The sequence below is a fragment of the Rhea americana genome, unplaced genomic scaffold, assembly GCF_003343005.1.
Source record: "Rhea americana isolate MKP2758 unplaced genomic scaffold, rheAme1 scaffold_30, whole genome shotgun sequence".
In the NCBI taxonomy this organism is placed as follows: Eukaryota; Metazoa; Chordata; class Aves; order Rheiformes; family Rheidae; genus Rhea; species Rhea americana.
The window spans coordinates 2604388-2617563 of record NW_028186424.1 but is presented as its reverse complement, the minus strand read 5'-3'; the positions used below and the strand labels follow the sequence as shown (position 1 = coordinate 2617563).

General features: G+C 42.1%; 2 protein-coding genes across 2 annotated transcripts; one reads left to right on the top strand and one right to left on the bottom strand.

The window, feature by feature from the left end:
- Positions 1-517: 517 nt before the first annotated feature.
- GRPEL1 (GrpE like 1, mitochondrial) lies at positions 518-6303 on the top strand. Its single transcript, XM_085309603.1, has 4 exons — positions 518-627; positions 1015-1183; positions 2744-2825; positions 5059-6303. Exons 1-4 carry the CDS (start codon positions 566-568, stop codon positions 5403-5405), a joined length of 660 nt encoding a protein of 219 aa, XP_085165729.1. The 5' UTR covers positions 518-565; the 3' UTR covers positions 5406-6303.
- A 2770-nt stretch (positions 6304-9073) lies between these two features.
- Positions 9074-13168, bottom strand: TADA2B (transcriptional adaptor 2B). The gene is made up of 2 exons (XM_085309602.1): positions 12893-13168; positions 9074-12740 (listed from the first exon to the last, which is right to left on the bottom strand). The coding sequence occupies exons 1-2, from the start codon at positions 13160-13162 to the stop codon at positions 11748-11750; spliced, it is 1263 nt and encodes a 420-aa protein (XP_085165728.1). The 5' UTR covers positions 13163-13168; the 3' UTR covers positions 9074-11747.
- Positions 13169-13176: the final 8 nt, after the last annotated feature.

Genomic DNA, 13176 nt, shown 5'->3' with positions numbered 1-13176 from the left:
TACCCAGTGCTGACAACGGGGAAAGTCATCTCCCACAGCTTAACCTCCTAAGCAAGTATTCTTTATAACAAGCTTACTCGTAAGTTTTTTAAAGAGTGAGCCACACTTTCCAACTCAGAACTGTTCCCGTCAGGACTCCCAGAAGAAAGATACAGATGCTTAGATTGAAACACTAGCAGCTGCCAAACTGCTTCTGCTTGTGCCAACAGGGAAAAAATGAAATCTCTCGCAGACTGCCAGTTCCCCCATTGTACCCGACCCTCACAACCCCCGACCGCGCGCTCCCCGCACGGGACAAAATGGCCGCCAGGGCGAAGCGACGGCGAAGCGACGGCGCGGCCCCGCCCCCGCCAGCCCCTTCCGCCAGGGGGGCGGACACTTCCCCTCACTCAAGCTTGCGGCAGGGCTCCGGAAGAGCTGCAAGTCCCGCCCTCCGCCCTGCCCCGCGCGCTCGCTCCTGCCCCGGTCATTGGCCGTCTGCCCCGCCGCTCGCAGCGCGGCCGCTCGCCGATTGGCGGGCGGGGCGCGCGGCCGTCGGTTGCGGCGGCCCGGRCGGGGAGGAAGCATGGCGGCCGTGGCCCAGCGCGTGCTGCGCTCGCGCTACCCGCTGCTGAGCCTCTCGCTGAGGTGAGGGTCCCGCGGCCGCTCCGCCCCGCCCCGCCCCCATCCTCCCCCTCTACTTTCCCCGCGCTGCGAGCTGCCCCTCAGGCCTCCCCTTCCCCCCGCAGCCGTGGGGAGGCCTCGGGCCCGGCTCCCGCCGCGCTCCGGGGCCGCTGCTGCCGCTGCTGCCGCTGCCCCTGAAGGGGTCCCGGCGGCGCTCAGGCCCGCGGGGCGCCCTGTGGCCGCCGGAGCACAGGTTCTGGGGCAGTGTTCACGGGCCTAGAACTGCTGCATCAGCTCTTCTTTARTGTGAGGGTTGAGTAGACGTTGCAGCATCAGTATGTCCAGAAATACTGGTATTCTCCAATGTAAACAACTGGGTAAAGTCCCTTTTTTTTTTCTTTCTGGCCTTAGGACTTCGCCGCGACTGCTTTGTGTAGCGACACAACAGAAAAATACCGGCCAGAACTTGGAAGAGGACCAGAGTCAGAGTCAAAATGAACAGAAGGCTGAACCGAGCTCTGCTGAGAAAAGGCTAGCTGAAGAAAAGGCAAAACTGGAAGAACAACTGAAAGAAGTCACTGTAAGTTTCTTTCAGTCAATCAGTGTGCATACCTTACCACCTGCATGTCTGAGAGTGTTGATGACAGTTCTCTGTGTGCCCCTGGATAGGGATGTGTGGCGGCTGTTTAGTTCATGAATAAAAAGTTTGGATGTGATAATTTCATTAAGCTTAAGACTAAATGTACTGCAGTACCTGTGATGTATCCAAAATGAATAGAGAATATTTTTACTCAGTTAGTTTCRTTTGGATTTCTGGATGGAATTCAACTTCCTCCAGCCTGCAAGTTTGTTAATTTAGCTTMACTGACTTCAGTTCACCTCAGTTTTTTGCTCACTGGAGAAATATTTTCTGAAAGGCTTTTGAAGGACTTGAGTGCATCTTTGGGTATGTGTTTGTGTGCACTGAGAATAAGGTTTCTGAAAGCATAGCTGCTGACTTTTCCAAAGGTTGAGGTTAATGATGCTTAGCTTCTATGTGATAGTGTATTTATTAAAGTGCTTAGAAAGTGGGAGTTTCAACTCTTTTTTTTGTTGGAGAGTCTTTTAAACACAAGACTAAAGTCATGCTCCCTCCTTCTGCCCTAATGAATGTTGCATTCTCTCCCATGCGTGAGTTCAGCAGAGGGTGAAGAATGCCCTAAGAAATGGAAGGTGTGGATTAAACTAAAGGTATTGATTTTCTGGATGAGTACACTATGCAGAATGTCCTTTTAGAGCGCTTAAGACATTGAGAAGTAACCCWGAATCTTTTCTAGAATCAGTGCCTATGGATCAAAAGTGGATTGAGATTCCCTTCTGATGTCCTTACCAAAGCACTGATGGACAAAAAACTCAAGTGTTGTTTAACGTTTCTATGGACGGGATTTTCTGTTGGCTTTTTAGACAATTTATGACCATTTTAATTAAATTCTGAGGTCATTAGCTTGTGGAAGTGAAGCATACTGAATGTGGAAGGCCAACATAGAGTTCTGGGTTAGGTCGTGAAACACTCAAAGTGCTTAACTTTACTGGATTTAGGTCTTTGTATATATGCTGCTTTATAGCCATCTTGCTGGAAACACACATAAACTTAACTTGATTAACAGAAGAGTTAAACTTCATAGTTCAGAAGACTTGAAAAAAATGGAGAACACTGGTATAGAGAGGAGAGAGATGGCTTGAAAGGAGTAGTTGGATTGAATCTTGTTTGACACAATTTCAGAATATCTAATGATTTACAAAGGCTTTCTCTAAACACACATCAGAAAAAACAAAAATCCTTGATTCATAAAACCTTATGTATCTCTAGTGCTGAAAATTCCTGCCAGGCTAATTTGTTGCCAAATACTGAGAGTTTGGAAACCTATCTTGCTTCCTTTCCTTTGCTTATCTGCATACTGAAATGAAGCCAAGATTTGCCTGTGTAGCAATGATGCTGTGACGTTTGGCATGTGGTCTTCAAATTAATCTTTAGACTGTGGATTTAGGCTATATTGTTGTATAAAATACTGTTTTATACTGAATGTGCTTGTTTAAATTATTGACGRGTACCCTAACACCTGTAATGAAGTCACTTCTGTAATTCTTTTTTCTTCTTAAGGACAAGTACAAACGAGCCTTGGCAGATGCAGAAAACGTGAGGCAAAGAAGCCAGAAACTGGTAGAAGAGGCAAAGTTATATGGTCAGTGGAGTGTGTGTACTCTTAAGAGCTGGGAATACTAGTATGGAATGCAAAGCATGGAAACTGAGCTGACTAGCCCACAGCTTTAACTTTCTGGATATCATGGTTACTTGATTAAAAATTGAGGCAGAAGGCTTTAAGAAGCGCCTTGTTTGTTTAAACTGATTTTGTCTCAGGATTATAATCATCTCACTAGACAAGGGAGATACTTGGTCTGTTGAAGTCAACAACTTGAAATTTTGATTGAATTTGGTATTTAATTTCTTATAATATCTACCACACTAGTGAATTTTTCAGTAAGATTTTTAGCCTGAAGTTTGCCTTTTTCACACAGTCTGTCTCAAATTTTGAGCTTTTCTTCTGCCTACCCCACCCCCTTTCTTTCCCTTATAAGCCTTCTACATCTTAATGACTTTTCTGTTCTGTTGAAGGCTGTAACTTTCAGAGGTAATACATCTAAGTGGCTGGATTTTTTCAGTGATAGGCTTTGAGGAGTGCTGAAAGTACATCTTTCTTCAAGAGCCAGGCCACCAATTGAAACATCTGAGGTAGCTTTTTTTTATGGTTCAGCAGTGAAGGTGTAAAACATTGTATGTAAATTTTGTAGCAGAGAGAGTGCTGTATCATCTCAGTGTTTGACTGTCACACTGACTTGAAAAATGAATTGGCCTCTGGCTACACACTACAAACAGTTACATAGTTTAATTCTGAATACAGGAGTTCAATTTCTTAATACAAAGTCATCAGTTATTGTCTGAGGAAAAAGCTTTTCTCAGATGCATAATATTCTAACACAGTTTTCATGGATGTTTCAATGCTTCATCTTGAAGTTCATTTTCAATGACTTTTTTTTTTTTAATAATGTGCTTAGCACAGAAGAGCTTTGAGCCATGTCTAGGTCAGAGATGTTACAAGAGAAATAAATACATTTCTTATGGAACTACATCTCAGATCATCATCATGACTGTAAATTTCATCATTCATATGTGACAGGTTTTTCCTATAAAGGAAGAGAAACTGAATTCTCAGACTTCCATAGATCCACGGAGATGCAAAGTCTGCAGAGATAGCTTTTNTATCTGAAGAATTTGGCTATTTGGTTTGATTCAGATGATAACTGGTTAATCTGTGGCTGGCAGAGATGCTTGAGTCCTAACTGTGGTTTTAGGTTTAATTTAAAAGTCTGATTAATTAGTTAATGTTTTTAGAACTACTTGGGCACTGTCAGTTACTGTTTTATGAAGAGCTTGAGCCTCTAAGAAATGTTGAAGTGACTCTTTTTTTCTGAGAACTTGTTGGTCCTTATAAATCTTGCAGTTTAGTTCCCTTACCTTCAGTTTACACAAAAGAAAACTTATGTCCTTTGGTAACCCTCATATCACTTCTTGCTAGGAAAAATACATTTAAAATGTGAGCTGAAATGAAAAAGGATGACTGTGGCTAAAAGGAAYGAGTAAAGCTAACCAAAATGCGGTGTACCTTGTCACTGGCTTACCTCCATGTAGAAATGTGTTGTTCTTACATGTTTTTAGCATTTCATTATTTCTAGAAACAGTTTGCCTTGAATGAGATTAATCCATATTCTGAAGCTGTCCTCTAGCTCATACTGAAAGAACACAGACCTAGTTTAGGAATTACYCAGTTCCTACAAAGTGTGGCTTCAGACTCCAGCTCTGTAAAACTCCTTGTAGTGGGAGGGGGAGAGTTGTGACTGCCTTTCATTCAGGAAAGAATCTCTATTCAACTTTAGAGTCCTCATTAGTCTGATTATGTGCTTTTTCTTCTACATTTTTTTTTTTAAGCGCATCAGATGAAAATGTAGGAATAGGGCAACATAATGCTTTGGATTTTGGGCAAATCCCAGGATAAGAAAAGACRGAAAACATATTCCTTAACAGGAGGGAATGACATTAAGCCATCTGAAGGTTTTGTTAACTTTGGGTTATAAATATAACTGTTAAGGTGAGCTCACCAGCACAGCTTCAGCTCTTCTGAGTAATAAGTTGATTTTTTTTTTCCCCATAGACTATGGGGAGGGATGTGGTCTGTAAGGAATCTGTAATAGTAAAGTCAAATATAATAAGTAAAATCGGGAAGGACATTTTACCTCAGCTGTTTATAATATCATACCTTATTTAAAATCTAAACATATGCAGATTATTGAAGCTTTTTTTTTTTGAACATTTGTTTTCTTCACTGGATGGATCCCATTCCGTCTTTTATTTCTTTACAGGAATTCAGAGCTTCTGTAAGGACTTATTAGAAGTTGCTGACATTTTGGAGAAAGCAACAGAAAGTGTTCCRAAGGAAGAAATTAAGGATGAAAATCCTCATCTGAAGAGCTTATATGAAGGTCTTGTCATGACAGAATTACAGATTCAAAAAGTGTTCAAAAAACATGGCCTGCTCAGACTGAATCCTGTCGGAGCCAAATTTGATCCCTAYGAACACGAAGCGTTGTTCCATGCTCCCATGGAAGGAAAGGAGCCTGGCACTATTGCATTAGTATCAAAGATTGGCTATAAGCTGCACGGGCGTACACTGCGGCCTGCCTTGGTGGGTGTTGTAAAAGACGCTTAGCTGCTTAATTAGAGAATATAAAATGCCATACAACTATTTAACAGCTGGATGGTTTTTCTCTTGCATCATGCTTTCTTCCTTCCTCTAGCCCCTGAGAGATATCCCCAGCTGAGATCTTTCCAATGAAAATGAAGCAAACAATGAATTTCTGCTGCTTAGTGGCCTTCAACATGAGTGTTCTATAAGCTCTGTTATTAAGTGTGGAATAAAAGAAGCCATTAAGCCCTCTGATGCTTTGGATTACATTTAACAGAGTCATTGCTGCTGAAGGTGCATTAAATTGAGAGGAACAAAATGTTCATGAGAATTTTTACATCTTGTTTGTCACTATCCAGAGTGAAAATCCAAACAGTTGTTCAAACGCTTCCTTTTGTTTTGTAGGATCTAGTATTGCAGAAGTGGGTGAAGTAGTACAAATAACCAGTTCTCTGCAAGTGTCCACCAGCTTTCATTTGCTGATGTGATAATTGCCTTTGTTGTTTTTGTTTTAGTAATGTCTATCTAGAAGTAGACCCTCTCTCAACAACTGAAATTGCAACCTTTGTGAATTCTGACCTGTAGGAAAAAGGCAATGGGGAGTAGACATCTCTTTGTAATTGTTCAGTCCTTCTTGTTCTGTATTAAAGTTGTCTTGAGAAAACCATCTAATACTTGTATGGCATTGAAGAATCTACACAACTTATCCTATCTCTGGATTTTTAATTTAATACTGTATAAATTGGTTTAAACAATTTTGGTAGTCTTGTAACTTCCAAGCTTTACAATCAGTTTGTTATGCAAACTGTAGTTACAGCCCTGCTGAAAATCAGAATAGACGAGCAAGTGAATAGCTGAGTGTTTGGTACCTATTATCTTCTGGAACTACATAAATAATTTTAAGTAAGTGGCTCAAATGAAAGTGTGAACTCAATTTCGTCTCCATTTCATGGGTTTACTCTTCTAGGATCTTAAGTTTCAACATAACTTTTCCTAGATGCAGCTTTTGCCATGTTTAATTCTATCTGCTGTTCCCACTTCTACAGAATCAGGCTAAAATACAAATACTTTATTAGTTGMATGTATTACACTACATTTGTGCGGTCACCGTGGTAGGAGATGATGGAGCTTGGCAAATCATACAACTGACRTAGCACCTGTCCTACATCTTCAAAGCTCATCCATTTAAGACAGGATAGGAACTTCAAACTTCTGCATGTTATTAGGACCTGGTAAACTAATAGTGAAGTACATCTGAATTTCCATCTGCCCCACCATTTCCTGATTGTCTTGGATTAAGGTACTTCTTTAAGCTTGAGTATTGCTTTTGAAAAACCATGTGCAAAATTACCAGTACCTACTCATGATGGGAAGTGATTACTTGTTCTTTAAGCCTTTTTTCATGTTGGTTTGTCCCCTGGCAATCAATCAGTTAAGAACAAGTTAAGTAAGCGCTTACTGCTTTCTCTTTTGGGGCTTAATGTATTTTGAGGTTTTATTCTTTCTCAACTCTAAGCAGCAAAATCAATGCTTTGACTAGGACTAGGCAGAGGAGGGAGAATAGTCTTGAAATCTGTGTGACRACAACTCAGCAATGTTACCTTCTTGCAAAATAAGAAGTGGTTTATCAAGTACAGAGATGAAGAAAATGCAAAGACTGGTATAAATAAAGCTAGAGGAAAAGGATTCCACTTAATCTGTAAGTTGAATTTGGAAGCAACTTCTTCCTGTCTGTATTACAGCATGCTGTGGGTGTGTGAAATAGGACTGAGCATATGTTTTTGTTTTTATTGGGACCACTGCTTTAATGTTATGCTATATCATTAATAGACCTTTGCCTTGTAAAAAAAATGCCCCTTTAAAAAAATCTGATTTAAACTAAACTCACTAACAACTCCATTAGTACTGATTTTTTTTTTTCCTGCAGGGCAATTGGGAATAATGGCCAGCTTCAGCCACAACAGATCGAGATTTGTTCTTAGCTTCCCAGTGCCTTACCTGAGTTATCTTTTTTAGATTGTATTAGTTCATTCAGAATGTAGCTAAACACTGCCAGATGCTACTAATCAGACCTTTCTTTTGTAGAAATTGCCCTTCTTTCAAGTTACTGCTTCAGCGCAAGACTCAAACTATTATCTTTAAAATTGAGCAGGTAACTGAATGCCTCATTTCAGTTCCTTCTCCTAGGCTTGCCTTGTTCAGAAAGTCTTCCAGCACAGAGTGCTTTAGCCTTTACTGAGAGCTCAAAACACCTGTATATTCTGCCATACCTAAAAGCAAGAAGCATAGAGGAAATTAAAGGAAGATGGTGGTGAAGTTTTAAGCTTAAGAGCAGCCAACAAAGCTACCACTAATACCTCTGGTTTAGCTATTCTCATTAAAAGCTCTATCAGTCATAATTTAGMTAAAATTAATTGCCTTTTGTTTTGCAAAGGCTTTAGTCATTTTCCTCATTACATAAGTTACATTACCAATTAATCAATTATGGAAAGAAACTTTAATGCAAGTTTATTTATCAATATACAATGCAAAAAAACCCCAGCAAAATGCTGAGTGTGCACATCATTATTAGTTAGATTTTACATGATTCAGCACAGGCATCTGTGTGTCTGGCACAGCTATACCAGTACATTTCAAATGAGTGCAACATTCCCTTTAAGGAAGAAGCTGATGAACTTAACATGCTCACCAGGTCACTTCCTTCACAGTATTTAATTTGTCATAGCTTAAGAGCAACAGGCGCACATGCAAAAACACTTTGCAAGAAAAGTTATTAAACAAAAAAAAAAAACCTAATGAAGTCAGTTACAGTTGCAAAGAAGTTTGTTGCAGCCACTGCACAAGAGAATCATGACAGAGCACTTGCTTCATGTGATTTACAAGGCAGCTCATGGTCAAAGGCTCATGCAGACCCCCTTACACTGCTCTGACTGCTCGCTGGAGCTGCAGCAGAACAACAGGCAGGAGGGGCTGCATCCCGGAGAGCCCGTAACCCGCTCTCCTGCAGTGGGTAGCATGCACAGAGTGCAGACCAAYGTGCCCTTGTTACCTAGTGAGCAAGAATTACTGCAACGCTTCTCTGAGACTGGACTGATTGAAGTAAATTTGCACCCTTAAAGCAGATTTACTGCTGCCTCAATCAGTAGCGGAAGCTTGGTATTTTGAACAGCTGATAGAGCATCACATTTCTTAGGTTTACATCAATGCTGACACTATCATTAGTAAGATCTTTAATTAGAAAAAAGAGCCAAGAGCATTAAGCACATAAAACACCTGTTCATTAGCAACATGAAGGCTATGGTATTTGTACAGTACAGGAAGCACTTCCTGAAAAACACAAGATAGAATTTGAAGAACTCTTTTGCCATGTTATTTTCAGCCCTTTCACCACAGATGAGAAGCAGTACAGCTGTAGTAAACTGCAGAATTAAGATAACTGCATCTCAGTTTAAAATAATAATAATAATAATAATCAGCAGCTCACTCAAAGGAATGCTTGGACTAAATCAGTTCCATCAGAAAATATGGAACAACAGCATCCTCTAGTGCAAGTCATCTTTAAAGTTAAAAGCACAGCTGACAATGAGACATTGCTTCTAGGGAAGCCCTTTCCAAGGGATTAGTATTTGCTAAAGCAAACATTTACTACCTTGAATTTGTTTGCAAGGATTAAATAAATATTGATATCCATATTTCATACATTAAAAATACTTTATTTTACATTCATTTTGATGTTCAATAAGTTACGTCTAGCACCAAGGAAACATCTTGGAGGGGCTGAGGAATTAAGAAACTACAAAGTGTAATGCAGAAGAATTCATTTCTACAGGATTTAAATGATTGACTGACTTATTGGTGCCTAGGATTTTTAAGTTATTGTTTCAATGGGCTTTAGACTATTGCTTCAGTTAGACTTCAATGTGCCAAAGCATCATAGAAATATAAAAATCACAGATTTGGGGAGGGAGGGAGAAAAAAAAAAAGAAGACACCCACAATTCTTTTAAATTCTCAGTTACACGCATAGTTGAGGCTTCAGAACACTCTCAGCAATGCTATGTTTATGGCAGTTGAATAACAGGTTATAGAAAGAACCAAATTGCTTAACCACAATACTGGAAAGAAAGAAAGGCTGAAATTCCTTTCCACCAGAGCAGGACAGAGCGGGGGGGAAAAAGTCACTGGTTTGTATCTTAGGGACTTGCCTTTGTGCACCTTGCACACAGGATGGAAGTGGTTCTTTAAGCAGCTCAGCACGTTGCAGTTAGTTACATTGCTGCCAAGGCGAGAGAGTTTTGTTTCAGGTATTCCACAACAAGCCACTTTTACTTACAAGTAAGCCAAACAACATGTCACATAAGAGAGGCCATAGCCCTTTCCTTTTTTTTTTTTTTTTTTTTTTTGACGGGATGTAATAACACAAGCTCAAAAGAAAAAGGCACTAGAGTTTTTTTTTCCTCAGAAATGCTGGCTTTATAATTGTGCCCTTTTTATGCTAAACTCACTGGTAACACTATTTTGGTAATGCTTGATATATATTAACTAAAAAAAAAAAAAAACCAAACTATTCAGCTCTCATCAGTATACCTCTTGTCAAGTTGCAGAATTAATACTGTTTTAAGATTTGGTGGGTTCCTCACTGACTGCAGTCCAAAGCATCAAAACAGGATTACATTTCCATTGTTTGCATTTGTTCAAATCAGTCAAGTTCCGTATTTCAGCATATCTGTCCTACAGAAAACCCACCCAAGTAGCCGCCAATTTGCCTGCTCTAGAAGAAACTGTGGGGGGGGGGGCGGTCTTAGACCCCCCCCCCAAAAAAAAAAGGTTATAAATAATAACCCTGTGCCCTCTGCCACATGCATTTATTTGTGGGTTTATTTATTTATTTATTTATTTTAATTCTTTCGGTTCAATTCCAGCATAGGAATTGAAGAATGAAATGATTGTAATTTATTTCTACCTCTTCAGCTTCATTCTCTTAATCAGTAGATATTACCAAAAGGATGTATAGATCAGGCATTTTATTATCTGCTCCACTTAAAAGTTTGTCTGCTGCAGGCTAATTCAGTCTGTAAAAAAAAAAAATCTAATTCAGTCTGTAGTCCTCTGACAGAGTTATCATCTGTCAAGGTGCACAATGCACACCATAGAGGACTTTTAGTTCACAGTTTTGCTACCATCTCAGTTTCAAATATTTAGACAAGGTATGTGCAATTAAAACCCTGTGATGGTTTCATTAATAGTTCTGTACTTTAACAGCTGTTTTAACCCATTTTTTTTAAAAAAAAACAATCTTACTGATCACTATCAGTTTGAGAATCTAGCTTAATTTCTCTGTCCCTCCCAAACAAACTCAGAAGGTGGCAGCTACACCTCGCACCACCTGAGCTCAGAAGTTACAGATAGGAAAGGAGGAGGAAAAGACTCCCCTCAACCAGAGGTAATAACAGGAGACAGTGACTTTGCTGCCTRAGGCTCCCAGCTGCTGCAAACAGCTCATTGCATCCTTGCCCAAACCCCATGTCTGGCCAGAATTACCCACTTTATAGTAGTACTGACCCCCCTAAAAATCCCACCTCCAAAACAGAGCACCACAGTTGCTTTGCGCTTCTGCAACTTGCTACTACTTAGTTAACACTGAAACTTCCAGTGGGGGCCTGTATCAGGAAAAACTCGAGTCAAAGCTACCTCAGGATCAGCTGGGTGGGAAGGTAGCTCTCTAAGAGCCTTTCCACAGCATCAGTACCTGAAGGCATCTGATCCACCACATTTGTTGGCTTCCACTCCCTGTCACGGCTCATCCCTGCTGCGCGCTCTACAGAGCCTCTCACACCGTTCTGCGAACGCCTTGGCTGTAGTTACTACGGAAAGTGTTCTGAATGCTTAGCAATGCTCTCAAAAATCCCTGCTTCTTATTGCTCGAGTGCGCAGGATTTTTGTGAGCTTTACTTTGCCACCAGTATTATGTCAAGAACAAAACAAAAGGAGATTAAAGTTTTGCTTGCTGAAAACTGTCGCCCACCTTCAAAAAAAATCAAGGATTACATGGATATTCATTTGTCCAACAGGACTAAAGTAACTACCCTTGGCCTACTGGCCTTGAGTAAGTTTCCATGAGGAAGAGATCTGTTATAATAATGTACCAAAACCAATGAAAACCAATGAATAAGTATTGTTCAGTATTTGCCGTAATCCAAATGAAGAATCCATTTGAACCACGGATCATGAATACTGTGGGTTTGTTTTGCCTTTTTTGTTTTAAGCAGGAGGATTTCTGAATCTTTGGGGAGGGAAGGAAAAAAAAATAACAGAGTCCTTGAGGCCAAAATGCGCCTTTGATGTGTTTTTTCAGATCAGCTGAATTTCATGAAGCATCCCTAGATATCCAACCACTTTCTGTTAGAAAGTTTAAAATCCTTTTCTTCAGTACCTTATCTAAGTAACTGGGAAGGCGACTCTTTGAAGGAATTCCTTGTCTTTTTTGGAGATGGTCTTTAATGATTATAGTTTTCACAGTTACATAACGTGCAGGACTCAGATTTAGAGAGCTGCAGAGCACCTTTTCTCTGTCTGATAAGAGTTCAAACCCAGGCAGGTTTTCAATGGCAGCAAATTCACCCTCTTTACCATCCTCCTTCCCTCTCTTGGAGCTAGCTATGTTTTTGTTTTCCTTTCTCTTTTCCCGCTTATGTCTCGCTGCCTCGTACTCTGCAGACTCTTCCATTTTGGTGATCCCATTTCGACGATACCGCTGCAGTTCCCGAATCTTTGCTCGGAGTATCCTCTCTTTGTGCATGTTCTCAAAGAAGTCTTCAAACTCCTTACAAGACATGAACTGATAGAGAGGCCTCAACTTTAGCCTCAGCTCCTTCTCTTCTTTTGTGATCTTTCGTTTGGGAGCTTTCTCCTTGTCCTTTTTATCCTTTCCCAGAAAGGCAGGCACCAAGTTATAATCACGGGCAATGTTCTTCCGCCGCTGCCTCTCCTTGAGTTTTCTTACGTACATGTCTACGTGAGCTCTTTTTAACTCTATTTCCACGTCGTCGTCGTCGTAGTTCACCGAAAGGCCACTGATCAGCGTCTCAGCGTCCTGATCGTACTCAATCTCATAGTCATCCCGCAGCGGCATGTACCCCAGCTGCTGCTGTTCCGCCACCGATATGTCCAGCGGCGGCAGCGGCGTGGTCAGGCTGGGAGAGAGGGGCCCGCCGCTCGGGCACGTGTGGTCCGTTACTCTGTTGGGGATGGCGTCGGGGATGCAGGCTTTGCCGAGGTTGCCGTGGATGTACATGCTCACGTAGTGCTCCATCACCTCCTGCGGCGTCCGCGAGGCGCCCACGTGCGCGGCCATGTCCTCCTGAAGGGAAACAAGGAGGAGCGAGAGTGACTCCCGCGGCGGCCCCGGGCAGGCTGCGCGCAGGCGGCAGCGCGGCTCCCGCCCGCCCTGCGGGGCTGCGCGGAGCCGCCGGCGGCGCGGCGCGGCGCGGCCCGGCCCGCGGCCGCCCTTACCCAGTTGCCGAAGCCGAACTGCTCGATGGCGTCCAGCAGCAGCTGCTCCTCGCGGCTGCTCCAGCCGCCCTCGGCCTCGGCGCCCCACAGCGTGAAGCGGCCGCCGTCGACGAGCTGGTAGCCGTGCCATCGGCGGTGCGGCCCGATCTCGGCGCCCGCCGAGAAGCAGTCGGGGCAGAGCTCGATGTCGGCGCACTCCGTGCAGCGGAAGCGCAGCGAGCTCACCTCGGCCAGGCAGTACACGCAGTACTTCTTCCCCAGTTCCGCCATCTTACCCCGCCCGC

Coding starts and splice junctions, on each gene's coding strand:
- TADA2B (XM_085309602.1), bottom strand. CDS start 13,162: ATGGCGGAACTGGGGAAGAAGTACTGCGTGTACTGCCTGGCCGAGGTG. Junction 12,741..12,892: donor AGTTCGGCTTCGGCAACTGG/GTAAGGGCGGCC, acceptor GTTTCCCTTCAG/GAGGACATGGCCGCGCACGT.